At 45.7% G+C, this 14,799-nt stretch overlaps 1 protein-coding gene across 1 annotated transcript in view; it reads left to right on the forward strand.

The window, feature by feature from the left end:
* The window catches only part of ST3GAL1 (ST3 beta-galactoside alpha-2,3-sialyltransferase 1), an 80,838-nt gene that overhangs the window by 46,855 nt on the left and 19,184 nt on the right, over positions 1 to 14,799 (forward strand). The window contains exons 2-3 of the mRNA XM_075743269.1: positions 7,146 to 7,403; positions 7,435 to 7,962. Coding sequence (XP_075599384.1) covers positions 7,666 to 7,962 — 297 coding nt within the window. The 5' untranslated portion in view covers positions 7,146 to 7,403; positions 7,435 to 7,665. The remainder of the gene's footprint in view (positions 1 to 7,145; positions 7,404 to 7,434; positions 7,963 to 14,799) is intronic.

The raw sequence follows: 14,799 nt of genomic DNA on the forward strand, positions 1-14,799 counted from the left end.
AGGTCCTAAGATGATTTCTGCCACAGAGGTGGTGGACAGGCAAGGGCAGAGATTTTGGAGCCAGACCATCTTTCATGGCACGTCAAGTCACATTCAGAGCAAAAATTCCCACTTGGCCTGAAGACAGTAGGAACTGTAGCCCGTGGAGGACAGCACAATCTAACCTGGATATTAACACTGCAATTTCTCTGGACCAAACATCCCTAGCAGGAATCGACTTTTGGTATGCAAGGGAGGAGGAGGAGGATTTTGCTGCTTCACCCTGGTGGGATGAGGCAGGGATGGCAGCTCTCAGTGCCCAAGGGTACGGACAGGATTGTCCAGCCCTTTCCTTAAGCATTGAGGGGGAGTTTTCACTTCCAGATCGCTCAGCAACATGCCTGATAATGTCTGCCAGCCAAGATAAAAACCTATTTTGAGGCAACAGAATGCAACTTCCCCACCCAAGTTTCTGTTAATCTTGCACAAAAAGCTGTTTGCTTACCCTGACTGCACAGACTTGTTATGCACGGAGGCAGGGCAGGCTGGGTTAGCGTACCAGGGAGATCTATCTACCCAGCCAGCCTGAGCCTGCCAGCAAACCTGCTCACTGATAAGATACAAGTATGTAATGATTTTTTTTTCAGATCGCTGGGACCTAAAATGCCATGCAGTTACGCTCCATAAACCATCTCCAGTTTTTCGTCTATTCACTGTGATGGATGAAACACTGCCCAAGAGCTGGCTCCAAATTCAAGAAGCACGGAAGAGTTGCTGCCTTCAAATTTGTCCAGTGCTACTTTTTCTCATGGCTTAAATGTTCCTGAATGGTTTTGTTTTCTAGGCAATGTTGGTATGATTAATTGGAGTTGCTCAGGATGAGCATTTTAATAAATTCAAGAGTGATATATGAACCAGTTTGCCTGACTTGGATGCTGTGACCCCATTTGACAGTGGCAGTCAAACAGATTTATGCTTCACAGTATGGTTGGGAATGGGGCAGAAGAGTTACAGATCATTATATAGATCATTGAGTCCAGCAGTGTTAGGTTTTAGATGATCTTAAAGGTCTTTTCCAACCTAAATGGTTCTATGATTCTATGATTTTCTCCCTGATTAAAAGGCAGGTGGGCCTTGAGGCTGCTCTTCCATGGCTGTGGACACACAGGACAGCAGCACCTATGTCATCCCTGTGATGGACAGGAGAGAGGAGCCACTTAGCTCTGAGAAACAAAATGCAGTCTGATTTTAATTAAGTTATGGATGGAAAAGAGCAAAATCATGTAGCAGCTGGTACTTTTCCAAAATTGCAGCCTGCGGTAGATTTTGGTGTCTGAGAAGGACAGTGTTCCCCTTCGCGTGCCAGCGGCACGTGGGAAGTCACACCACAAACAGGGTGAAGGGCAGCAAAGGCAGTGCTGGGGCACGGGCAGCATCCCCTCCTGTCTCCAGCGCTTGTGTGGCTTTCGGTGCCTGGTGAGACTGATCTCCTGGAGGTGGAGGAGATGGACCACAGGTCTTGCACGGGGTCCCAGCATCGTCCGGTTAAGGGAGATTCAGGTTTCTGCCCTGTGTTAAACTCTGACAGTTGCCAGGCGGTCTTGTAATTGCACAATCTATCTCATGTAGCAAAAGCCTCATGCTCAGAGGTTTCTGGCAAAGTGTCAGACCAATGAAGTGTTTCTTTCTAAATGTCAGCCAGCTCTGGGCAGTGGGAGGTAGCCAGCGATGAGCAGGGCAGGGCAGACAAGCCTGTGGTTTGGAGTGAAACAGTCTCCTTTTTTCCTCTCCAGGCCTAAGCACAGACCTGGGGCGGAAATTTATGTGTATTTTTCCAGAGACAGGCTTTTTGCTGCCCCAAGATGACATCTTCCAAGGCTGCTCTGGGCCTTCGTGGGTGCAGTAAAGCAACATTTAACCTTCCATTCTCTCCCAGGCCAGGGCTTTGAGACCCGGGTTTGCTCAAGCTGTTACTCACGAGGAGTGTGGATGGGAAGGAAGTCCCAAAACAGCAGGAAGGATGCTTGAGGACATACTGTTTGTGTTGCCAAAAGGCTTTATAACAATATAGCTGTCAGTGGCTTAGCTGGGAAACTAATTCATCATTGGAGGTTTTGCGGGGCGGGGGGGGGGGGAACTGAGCTGTGCTGCTGAAAATGGGCACTTGCAGTTCTCCTGCCAAGACCTTTCTAGCACAGCACAGTTTCTTGAAGTTGAATTGCAGCAAATCTCTACTCCTTGATGTATACGGTTTCCAGCTGTAAAAGACTGCGGGTCGTAGAAAGGTTGTACAATGGCCGCCATCAGTCATGAGAGAACTGCAGCAGGTCACGTAGTCCTTCCCCAGATTCTGCCGGGGCAGGTGGGTATGTGGGTTTTGAGTCTAAAGGACTTTGGGACCTTTGAACTTTTCAGGCAGTGAATGAAAAGCTGGAAATATCTCTGTACAGGGATGCTCTTCCCTCTTGCCTTTGTGCTGCTCTGCCCGATACGCTGCATCTGGAAAATGTTGGCAACTTCAAAGTAGAGAAGTGTGTTTCACACTGGGGTTTTAATGTGAGTTACAGACCAGAAGGCAAAAGCTGGATCCTGAAACGTCAGCATCTAGCATGAGCTAACAAGGATCTCCTCAAAGTAGTGCTGGTACTAAGTACTTCTTTGCTAGCAAAGTAGGCATCAAAAAGGGATCATAGTGTAGAGGGACAGTTACAACTTGGGGGGATGAGAAGAAGTGCAGTGATATTTTTCTTTATTTTCTACATGCTTTTTTTTAAGACCCATCTTTAAAAAAATCAAGAAATTTCTTAAGATCCATATTTTAAAAAAAATAAATCAAGAATACTGATAATATCGTGTGGCTGACTATGCTCTTCTCCTGCACCCCATGCCTCCAGGCAGCAACCCATCACGGTCCCAAAGGCACTCTGATGTTGACTCACCTGGGTGAGTTTCATGCCTGGGGCCGAGGCTGTCCTGGGCAAGCCCTGGGAGGGACCTGAGCAGGGTGTCCCTTCTTCTGAGTCCTTATTTCAGGTTCCCACCTGCCTTTGTGCCCCTGTGCTCTTCTGGGCTGCTGCAGACAGGCCTTTTGATGGGCTGATGGCTCCCGGGATGGACCTGGGTGTCCTTCGGGACAGGGTATTATTTTGGCTCCCCTTCCTGCCATTATCTCTCTGTGCTTCTTTGTGGGTGTGCAGAAGAGCTTTTATCATCACATAACCCAACAAGTGCAGTGAGAATACGTTGCATTTGTAGGTGGATTTGTCAAAAAGATATTTCCTGAAGGTGATAAGAATTGCTTTATATTAGTCCATTTAACTGATGTGTTTTTATCCATGTCTGTTAATTGCCAAATTGGCAAGGGACAAGGGACATTCTTTAGATCATGAGTTTACAATACAAAAGGAAGGAAGGAAGGAAGGAAGGAAGGAAGGAAGGAAGGAAGGAAGGAAGGAGAAAGAAAGAGAGAAAGAGAGAAAGAGAGAGAAAGAGAGAAAGAGAGAAAGAGAGAAAGAGAGAAAGAGAGAAAGAGAGAAAGAAAGAAAGAAAGAAAGAAAGAAAGAAAGAAAGAAAGAAAGAAAGAAAGAAAGAAAGAAAGAAAGAAAGAAAAGCTCTTTCTGTTCCTTTTTTCTAAAATGCGAGAAGACAATGAAGACATATAATCACAATGGATTGATCCCGGTATATTTTATAATGTAAAACATAGACGAAAGACTAAGCTCTGCTCTCCTTTATGACAATTTAATCACACTGGACCCACTCCTACACTCAGGACAGAGGCTGGAGGAACCTGCCCCTTGCTCTGAACCTGCCCCTCTCTGCTCTTGCCAGGGCAGCAGCATTTCACATTTTCCCTGCATTGCGTGTCAGTGGGCGTTGGGAGTTGGCAGCATAAATATAAGTTATCCTGGCACGTGCAGGGGTGTCTTACATGGGGACGAGGGTATGTGTAGGAAGTGGGAGGAGGTGGGAAGGTAGCAGGAGAAATCCAGACCACAAATAAGACCTTAAACACCCAATCAATTAAGGTAGCTTAACCTGCTGCTTGCATGAGCTGAGCTGGGATAGCTGCCCACAGCCGCACGCACACTGTAATTAAACTCTGTTTAACTGTACTTAAACTCTGTTTAGCTATCAGGGCACCGTAGCTGGGACGAGGGCTGGGCACATAATTTAAATCTCCATACGTGAAGTCCCCAGAAATTATTTCTGGGTCTGAGGCCAAAATATCCTGTTCACAGTTGCACTAATGCCAAGGTCGCACCAAGGTATGTTGATAAGGACCGTGGCTGGTATCACGTAACGTACTTTTAATGATTTAAATTGACTACCACAAATAGTATCAGGAGGTAAAGCACAATCCCAACAGCTGGGGTTGGCAGCCCTGCGTGATTTCCCACATCAGCTGCTGCTTCGGCATCGTCCTTGCCCTTCCCCCTTGCCGGCACCTTGGCAAATCCTATGGAAACCCTTTTGCAAAGAGTTATGAATGTGTGTGAACACAGAGAGATGCAGAGATGGTCTGAGATGTGGTGCAAGATGCTGGGAAGAGTGAAAGTGCTGATGTATGGGTTGGATCTAACGTGTGTTTTAAGAAAGGAAAAAAATGGTCCTGGTCCAAGGCACAGTGAACTCGATGAAAACATTTTCCATTCATTTCAGCCTTCCTTTTCCTCAGTCCCTAAATCACATTTATACTCCCCAGAGCCTGTCTGTCAGGTGTTATATATATATATATATATGTATAATTTTTTTATATGAGTATCCATAGGAAACACGAATATTCATAGGAAACTGTAAGTAGTGAGAATTAAAATAGAGCATCCGGTGTTTATTTCCATACTGGAAAAGGGCCTTGGGAGTTCTCGTTTCTCACCTTCCCATCATGAGCTATAAAAGACAGGATGATTAGGAGTTTGGAGACACTGCAATCCACTACATAAGCACTGGTTTGGGGTTTTATTTCAAATTCTAAATATAAGTTTAACCTTAGCTCAGTTACCAAAAAAAAAAAAAAAAATTCTCGTGAAATGGGTGTTTGTTTTGGAGGCCAGAACTGTTTCTTTTATGAACAATACTCCATTTTATAGACTTTTCCAAGAAAGGCTGGATAATCCCCCTCCCTCCTCCACTTAAAAAAATAATAGAGGAGCCGGAGCTGTGTTTACAAATACTGAGTTGGCCGAGTGTTAACAGCAGGAGGGGTTCGACCCGCCAGCGTCGCAGCTCTTCAGTTATCTGCTCCATAAATGGAGAATCAATCTGCTTCTGGGATTTGGCATATTTTGGGGGGTTTTAGAGGCTGTGTTTTTGTTTAGACTAACAGCTACATCCAGGCTAGTAAAGCAAATGTGTTTGGGGCCGCTCTCCGGCGCAGAGGCCAGCTGGAGCGGACGGGGCCGTGCTCTTAAACTCCTTTTCTAATTTTCCAAGGCACAGCGGCAGCATCCCCACTGCCTTTTGGGTTGCGATTCCCGAATTGTACCCGGGAATAGTTTGGAAGATTTCTGGTTAGCTCCAAAACTTCCCTCTAAAAAGTTCCAGCGAGCGCAGGATTGTTCCCTGGTGCCGTTTAATTTACTGGTGCAGGCGAGCCCGAGCAGCCGGGGTTAATAAAGCCTTTGGTTATCCAGCCTGACCCAACTCGTCAAGGAGCCCTTGAGCTCCTGTAAATGCATTTGTAGGGGCCAGACTTAAAATAAATCTCGAGGCATTTGGCAAACAGCGGCTGATTGAACGGCACACACCACCCGTCACGTGCTGCCGATGAGAAACCTGAAGCAGAGCAAAGGCTTAAGACCGCGGTCGGAGGCTCCTGCCTTCAGATTTTGCCTTTACGGGACTCAGTAAATATTTGCACGCCGCCTTTAAAAACCAGGCCTGCGCTATCTCCAAGACACCATGTCAAACCCCTTGGAAAAGCGGTTTGGCCTTAGGCAGCTCCCCCTGGATCCCCAGGAGAAAAGCCAGCAGCAAAGCCGGGGATGCTGCGCCCAGCCCAGGCCTGTGGCCACCAGACACGCTTCCCCCGCATTCACCTCAGCTTTGGGGGATGAAATGGGGGGATCCTGCATCAATATGTCATGCACAGAATGGGTTAAAATGAGGGGTTTTGACAGGTAACAGTTTCCATTTTGCTCTTTGTTTGCTGGCCTGAAGCCTGCAGCCGAGTAGCGAGTGAGATTTCTCTTGCTGGGCTTTTGCTTGTTCATAAACGGCACATGTTCTGACGTAGATGCTTCTCTGATTTTCTTCTTTTTTTTTTTTTGTTTAAAAATCAAAAGAGTGTTCTTTAAGCAAAGGCACTTTTGAGGCTTTTTACAAACATCCAAAGTTTTAAAAACCACAACACTTTTTTCTTCCCACAAAACAATGGCATCGTGGGAGGAAAGGATCCATTTTTTTTTTTTACTTTTAAAAACTCGTTTAAATGACTGCTGCCAGGCAGGGGACACCAGGAGGGGAGCAGAGAGCAGCTCCAGTCCCTGGGTGTCCCCACCTCGCCGAGGCGAAGCAGTGCCTGGCTCGGGATCTCACAGGAACTCTCCGAGCTCACAGGGTGCCCTCACGTACCCTTCGTTGGCGGGAAAAATACCAATAATCCGCGCGAAACAAAGGTCATCTATACTTTGATTTCCCCCATCTGTCCCAGGACGTATCAGCTGTTCTTGCTTAGCTTTCTCTGAATCACGAGTCCAGCCCCAATCCTTAAGAAACAAAGCCGGTTGGGGGAGATGAAGAGAAAGGAACTGATTTCTCTTCCTCCCCTGCTCCTCCCTCCTTTGCCGCGTGCTTTTTGGTTTGAGTTATGAATACTTTGCTACGTTCCTGTGGCTATCAAGGTCAGCCTAAGGAAAGGAGGTGAGTCACTGCCATTCAAATGGCTACAAACTGTAATTGAAATAAGGCCAGAGAGCTGGGGCTGATTCAATACAAAAGGACTCAATGTCCGCAGGTCGATGCTCTGACCTTTCAGATATTTCAGCCTGAAACTTCCCAGTATGCAAAAACAGCAGCAGAAATTGCAGCCGGTGCTGCTGTGTCGAGGGCTCTGAGCTGGTCAGAAGTTTTAGGGCGGGCAGAGAAAAGCAGAGAAATTAGGCTGGGAGGAATGCAAAAAAACTTCTGACAATGATTTTTCTTTCTTTTTGTGTGCGTGTCTCCAGGCTGCAAACTGCTCTCCGTGGACATCAAAGCACGTCTCTCTGCTGGAATGTACATCCCCGGACGATCTGATCCTTCGTGAGCTAACTTCCAAGAAAAAAACCCCACAACACCCTATTCTTTATACAGCTTGCTTGCTTTAATTTATGGCTTGCTCACACACAGAAAACCTAAATTTTAACGCTGATACTGCTCCCCTCTAAATCTTCTGGTACGCGGAAGGGCAAGGGTCCATCTCCTCTGAATCCTTGGTGGGAGAGGTTAGCAGCAAGTCACGGAGAGGTGGAAGAGATTTGGAAGCACTGCAAGAAGGTGAAAGGAAATACCCAGCTTTGCCTTTTTTAAACCCATTTGGGGGAAATGAAGCTTCTTCCCTTAAAGGTGGAGGTAGTGGAGTCGGTATGTTCAGCCTAAACCCGGGGTGGTAACTGGCAGGCACCTGCAGCACCCTTTCTTTTTTGCCTTACGTTGGACCCTACATCATATTTGGTGAGCAGCAACGGCAGAACCCGAGCAGGAAAGATGGTTGTAAGGAAGAGGAACGTGAAAGTGTTTACCTTCGCCTTTTTGCTCATCACGGTGACGTCATTTCTGCTGAACTACACGCACCAGATGACCATGACCACCTGGGATCTGAGACATGTCGTCATGCAGTTTTCAAAACTCTTCAAGTACCCCAGGAGACCCTGCAGCTGTCGCACGTGCATTTCCGAGCTGGGACATTCCCTCTGGTTCGATCAGCGATTTAATTCAACTATGCAACCTTTCCTGACCTCACAAAATGCCTTGATCCCTGAAGACAGTTACAGGTGGTGGCTGGTAAGTGGGAGGGGTGGGTATGGCCTGGTGTTCATACGACGGTTGTGGTGTCAGGCTTCAAGCGATGCCGAGCAGATAGCAAAATATAGTTCCTGCAAAAAAGCGTTTGCTGTCTCAGCTGACGAGGCAGGCAGAGGTGGAAGAAAGTGGGCGTTCGTGCCGCTGTTTAGCTCGCAGCGACTCGGAACGCACGTTCACTTCCTCCAAGCTAGAAAAGTCCCTGGCAGAGTTAGAGAGTGAATACAAAATTTGCAAATGTCAGTATTGCCTTTTTCTCCCTTCTCTTCGAAAGACTAGACTTTATAAGCTGGCTTGTTTCGCTTCAGATGCTAAAAAGGGCTTTTGCCATCCATCGAGGTAGCAAAGCAAACTCGCTATGAAGCGTGTAATTCCCCTAGGGCTCTCCCCACAATAAGACATGTAAATAATTAGCAGGATTAAATGGAAAAAATGATTAATTCTCTGTTGTGGCCGATGATGTAAAACAGGTCTGTAAAGCGCGCGGGCGGCCGCAGTTCACTGTGAAGGAGCAGCACCTGCGTATCCTTGAGCAAGGTGGTGCGACGAGCCCAATCCAAGCGTCATGAAAGCTAGCGGATACCTTGTTCAAAAAGCACAGAAGGGAAGAAGGTGTATCCTGACATTTTGCCTAATTAAAGCCCCTTTTATGTTCTCTTGAAACAAAACGTAGATTAAATGAATTGTTCATGGCCTGAACTGCTGCTAACGCCCAGGTTGTGCCTGCAGCACCCCTGTCAAATCGCAGTTTCATTATGACTTGTTTTCTCCTTCTTCAGAAAAAATAGTTTTCCTGTGCCTTCCCTTGAACACACAACAGCCTGCAACTTGGTGTCCTGCAGGGAGCACAACCCTTGATGTTGAATTTGGGGCTTTCAGCCCTTCCCTGGTGCCCTGGGGAAGCGCCTCAGGCAAGCACCTACTTTTGCAGCGGGGCCTTTAGGTTTTGGAGAAGGTGTCAAGTGCTGTGGGAATGAGCCTGTGTCTGGTTTGTCAGGTCTCACTCTGCTTGCTGTTACATTTACTGGTGGAAAAGAGATGCCACTGGCCTCCAGTGTCTTTAACTGTTGCATAAGCAATATCCTCATTTTCTTCTCACACCCTCCTTTTGGCCGTGAGGCTCACATACTCCAGGCGTTGCATCTTTTCACCTGCCCTTTGGCCATGATTTAGATTTCCCGTTGCTTCTGTATTTTCTTGCAGTCCCATACACTTTTTCTTCTCATCCCAACATTTTTCTAGCTGGGCTTTGAGAAGGGAAGATCTCAAGTTCAGGTCCTAGTTCTCCTTGCCCTTGGGTGAGGTTTCACCAGGGAGCTGAGCTGATCTAACACCCAGCACTTTTCAGAGGAGGGGGATACCCCAAATGAAGCTCAGCAGCAGATGAGAGGACGAGGTTATTCATGGACACCCCGAGTGTTGAGGCTGGTTGTGAAGTGCCTCCCAATTGCCTATGAATACAAAAACCGGGAGCGCTTGGTGGGAGGGTGGGATGATCAATCCGAAATCTTGGCATCGGTGTTGGGTGCTGCGCTCCTGCAGCATCCAGGCTGAGGAGGAGTCCTGCGAGACATGGCTGGGTGGGCAGGGTGCCTCTGCTAAGGGGGGGTCTGCCCCCCGAGGGCTTGCACATCACCCCCGAGCAAAGCCACGCAGCATTCTGCACTCAGACCCCAGTCTGACGTAAACATGAGTTTTCAACGCATTCTCTTAAAAAAAAAAAAAAAGCTTGAAACTTTCTGTACAGAAGTCTGAAATTCTGTTTCTCCTTCTTGTAGTGAAACTAAAAAAAAAAAAAAAAAGCACTAATATCTCACTTCAGCTCAACCTGAAACAGATTTTTTTTTTAAGTTAGGGTTGTTTCTTTTTCAGCTAAATTAAAACCAAGTGACTTTCAGGACACCCAAAAGTCTTTTTTTCCTCCCCCCCCCCCCCGCCCAAATAAAAGCTGTCCATTAATTTTCAGGGCTGTCTAACCCTATTCTTAGTGTTTTCATTCATTTTTTGAATTCAGGTCAAGTTCAAAGGGAATACGCCACTTCAGAACACAAAATCAAAGCAGTTTTTTCTTAGATGGTAAAAATAAATCTTCTAAGATTTCTACATTTTTTCCACCATATTTTGTTTCAGCCAGAACTTATCTTCAACTAGAACATGTGAAATATTTTGGTGTCCTGCAAAACTGCATTGTTTATTGGAAACAGTTGCTTACTGAAAATATTTGCCCTAGTCTATGGTAGATGGAGAAAGTGCCTTGACTCCTTTGAAAGATGCTTCTGGCTAAACCCAGGCTTTGCATGGCCTCGAGTTTGCCTTGAAAACTGTTTCCTATATACGTGTTGCTTTGGGTAAGCCTTTCTGAGACAGTTGGTGTCTTTTCTACAGCAAGTAATTCCCAGGTGCATCCTGACTGCACTCCCTTTTCACTGTTCATTTTTAGGTTCGTCTTCAATGTGATTCTGAGATTTCTGCCAGTCTTAAAAAAAACAAAAACGTTACTCATGACCATGTTTTACTGTTGCTTGCTTTGCCAGCTCAGTAATTTGTGACTTTTTACTATATTTACACTGAAAAGATCAGCCATGGGGGGACCTGAAATTGCTTAAACTTCATTTCAGGGGAGAAATGACTGTGTGTTCAGTCTCAGGAACTGACTTCAGACAGCGTGGTGGTTTCATTGTGCTGTAACTGAGACAACGGTGACGGTGCTGGAGCTATTTATTATAAGGCTATGACTTTCCTGTCACAGGGAGACACATGTGATGTGCTTGGACTAAACATAGGCAGAGCCCTTGCCGGAGAGCTGCCTGTCTACCACGCTCAGTCTGCCCTCCCTTCCCATTAACCCTGTTGCTGTATATGTGAATAAGGATTATTCATCCAAATAGTCCCGTGGCATTAGTGTCCCTCCACTTCTAGGAAAGCGAGGACTGATTTCAGTGCCCAATGACCAGTATGTGAGATGAAGTGACATTTGTGGGCAAAGGATGGGGTGGTTTCACTTGCTTGAAGCTCTTCACATGGCTGCCAGGCTGCCTCATGGTTTATTAGGAGAATATATTGTTTAAGCTCTTCCAGTTTGGTAGGATGCAGTCTTTTGGAAGGAACTATTCCTGGCTGCTGTGAATAAAATTGCATTGTCCATCCTGGAGTTAGCAGTACCACCTGTGTGGGTGAGGAGAAGCAGCTAAGAGAAGCACAGTGCCACCATCCCTGTGGCAGCTTGACGTGCTGCACGGGGCAGGACTGCTTCTGGAGAAGGCACCTGAAAACGTCCCTGGCTGTTTCTGTATTCATGGAAACAAGGGGGCTGGTGTCAGGGCTGGTGCTTGCTTTCCATTTGCTTCAATCTACCCAGTTGATAAACTCTCCAATGGTTATGTTAGTCAGGTAACAAATAATGGCCCAGATTCTCCTCCTGGGTATAACCCTGCAGTTGCTCTGTGCTTTTTCTGACTTAAAATTGGAGTCCTCCTCTCTGAGATGATCTGGGCATTAAAAATTCCTCGGACTGTAACCAGCTTGTTAGAAAAACTTTCCTTCCTTCCTTCCTTCCTTCCTTCCTTCCATCCATCCCTCCATCTGCCTCCCCTCATCTTACACTCAGAGACTGTGAGAATCTCAGTGTTTTGGAAGTTGGCACTTGATGTTACGTGATGCCTTTCTTTCTGTTTATATTTTCTTTCCCACCTCCTTGAGCTGGTTCACCTGCAAGTTTTTCATTGTTGTTCCATGACACAAACGCTGTGGACATTTCCACTAAATTTAGTAACCTGTATATAGGAAACAGGACAAGAATTATATGCTGTAACACAGCATAGCATTTATTTATAGTTTTCTTGGTTTATTCTCAGGGTTTTTGGGGATTGTTTTTGATGGTCAGAAAGTATAAAAAATAGAAGATCAGAACCTGCTGTTCTAAATCCAAAATAACCCTGTTGAGGTTGATGGATTAAAGCTGTGATAAGTAAAATCAGGCTCAGAGTTCTCTGGCAATCTTATCTGGAGCACATTGTTCATAAACTACCACGTTATAACAATTTTTATCTCGAGTCTTATGATATTTGAGGGTTTTGCTTTTTTTTTTTTTTTAAAAAAAAAAGCTCAGCTCTTAATGCCGTGTGATTAGCGTATCTAAAAGAAAATGTTAGCTTTTAGTCCTTCTGTTTGTAGGAAAAAAAATATAAATTTATGGCTTAAAGATTTGCTAACCAGACGGCGAACAAAAGGGCATCCCCAACACATGCATTGGGGAAATCGTGGAAGCTGCACTTATTTTTCAGACAATACCAGAGCTGCTTGGCACCCGAGTCATACATTTTGAATGCTCTTTGTAGAAAATTTGCCCAAATACTTTGATCACCAGAAGTCTTCTTTAAAACTGGGACACTGTCTGCGATACTTTGAAAGCAATACAAAGGGCTCAGCGCTCTGAAGGTAGCGTGTTCACAGCAGAAGGTGGTACCAAATCCAGCCCAGGTCCCAGGCTTTAGTCCCAGTGCCTGCTACATGCCCAGTCCCACCTGCTGGTGCACTGCTTGGGTGCAAGCGTGATATTCAGACCAACCTTGGATATACTGGGAGAGAGAACCTGAGCCTGGGCTACCTCTTATCCCCACTGGCAGCCCCCACGTGTGTCTTGCTGGGCGGCAGCTCCAGGGTCTCCTACGGCAAGGACAGATGGATCTGAAGGTGATCCAAGCTCTTGGGTCCCTCTAAGTACTGCGATGCGCTCTGCCGAGCTGCAAGCATCCTGCAGCCAGCAACGAGGGCACACAGAGCTGGTGCAGGCAGGGTCTTCGCTCCGTAGAGTAGTGCGGAGGTGACCTGTACCTGACGTGGAAGTCAGAAATCATACAATTTGGCATACGCATATTATTGTGTGTTATTTACATAATATATGCACATTACATTCATATTTGAGAATGCATGTTTTTTGACAGGCACAAATCATTAAACAAAGCCTGAACTCTTGAAAGCCCCTATATTCTTCCCCTTAATCTCTTTGATGCATAGTAATTGCAGGACATTAAATATAACAATAATAATGCCATATTTTCTAGACCAAGGAGGCATTTTTAAAATTGATGGTTTCCTTTTAACCTCTCCTTCAGTCTGCAAAATGGAGATTACCTGGATTTGCCCCACCAGGCTGTTGCTAGGATTAATCTTTATACAATGTCTTATAGCTGGGAAGCACTGCATGAGCATTAATGCCTCCAAACTGCTGCAGCGAGGCAATTAGTAGCTGCGCAAAAGAGATTCTCATGGGGCTTTATTCCCTCTTTATCTTTTAAAAACAGTTTAAAAAAATTAGAAAAGCCATGAAAAACAGTATTGCTACACCAGCTTGCCCAGGCTGCCTGGCTGTGTGCTTGCAGGAGGGCTGCCCCAGCAGTGCTCCTGCTGCCAGACCCACGCCTCTACCTGCCTGTCCACCACGATGGCTGTGTCGTGATCCATGCTCCATCTGCATCCGCATCACACCAGTGATTACAGGTTATGCAGCATGTTTTCTACCTAATAAGTTGGGATTTTGAAGGTGTATTTAATACGCTGTCAAATTTGTCCGTGGATGTGGGATGCACAGGCATCAGGAGAGCTTTCCTTTGAGGCTCTCCTGACTGTAGCTGTGTCCTCGCAACTCCAGGCTCTGAGCTCTGGGCAGCCTTGGCTGAATTCACATCCTACCCTTGAGTTTTGGGGATTGCGTCTTGGTGATCGCTAGTGATGTAATGGTACTGGAGAGCCCCAGGAAGCCTTCCAAGAAGTTTATAAAAGTCATTTGTCATCCTTAACGGAGGCGTGAAAGAAGGAGCAACAAGTTCTTCCTTGGAAAGCCACTCATGGGTAAAGAAAGGAAGTACATAAACTTTGAGGGTTTTTTTTTGTCTTGCTATTTATTTTTCTTGCTTTTTTAAATAAGAATATGCAAAACCAGCTATTAAATTTCTGTATGTGAAGTGGGGAGGTTCTAAGGCTTGGAGGACAGGGTAGTTTGTCTTCCCTGTGAAGATGATTAGGAAACTTCTCAATCTGGACTCCCAGTTATAGTTTTTAACAACCTAAGGTGAAGAATTCTCTCTCAATTGCCAGACAAATATTTTATGGAGGAGAGCTGGAATTTTAAGTGATCTAGTGATATTTTGTATGTGGACACAAGGTGAGCTAAGATGATTTTTGAACTTGGGCAAGAGGTTAAGTTGCATCATTACACATGACTGTTGCTTGCACAGACTTCTGAGGAAAGCAGCTACTTCACTCAGGACACAGGGGTCAGGTATTCCAGTGTATTTAAGCCCATTTCTAGCAGTTGTATCCATACACATATCCCTGGCACACAGCTACGGCACTTGGAGGAAGGGTGCTGTCCCAGCTGAACCACATGGCACTGACATGGCTCTGCCTTGCACGGCATGGACAGACTTTCACCCAGTGCTTCTGTTGATTTATGGGAAAGGCCAGACTGGTGGGAGCTTGTTAAAACAAAAAGAAAACATTACTTAAAAAAAAAAAAAAAAAAAGACAAAAATTTGGTGGGGGAAAGTGAGCTATAATGGGCTTGTAATTGTAATGCTATTAAAATGGTCTTTTTCAAGAAGTCAAGTAAACATTGTGCAATAAGGAACTGGCTGCACATTATGTCTGAACTTTGAAAAGCTGTATCTGCCTTGGAGTTAAGCAGCTTCATTGCCTGCTCTGCTCTGTTTTGCTGAAATGTCAAAGACCAACCAGTGCTGACTGAAGATTAGGCCTGAAAAGTGTAGTTCAATCAGATAATCACTGAGGAAATTAAAACAGGGCATTTTTAATGAGTTA

This window comes from Balearica regulorum, chromosome 2, assembly GCF_011004875.1.
Source record: "Balearica regulorum gibbericeps isolate bBalReg1 chromosome 2, bBalReg1.pri, whole genome shotgun sequence".
Classification (NCBI taxonomy): Eukaryota; Metazoa; Chordata; class Aves; order Gruiformes; family Gruidae; genus Balearica; species Balearica regulorum.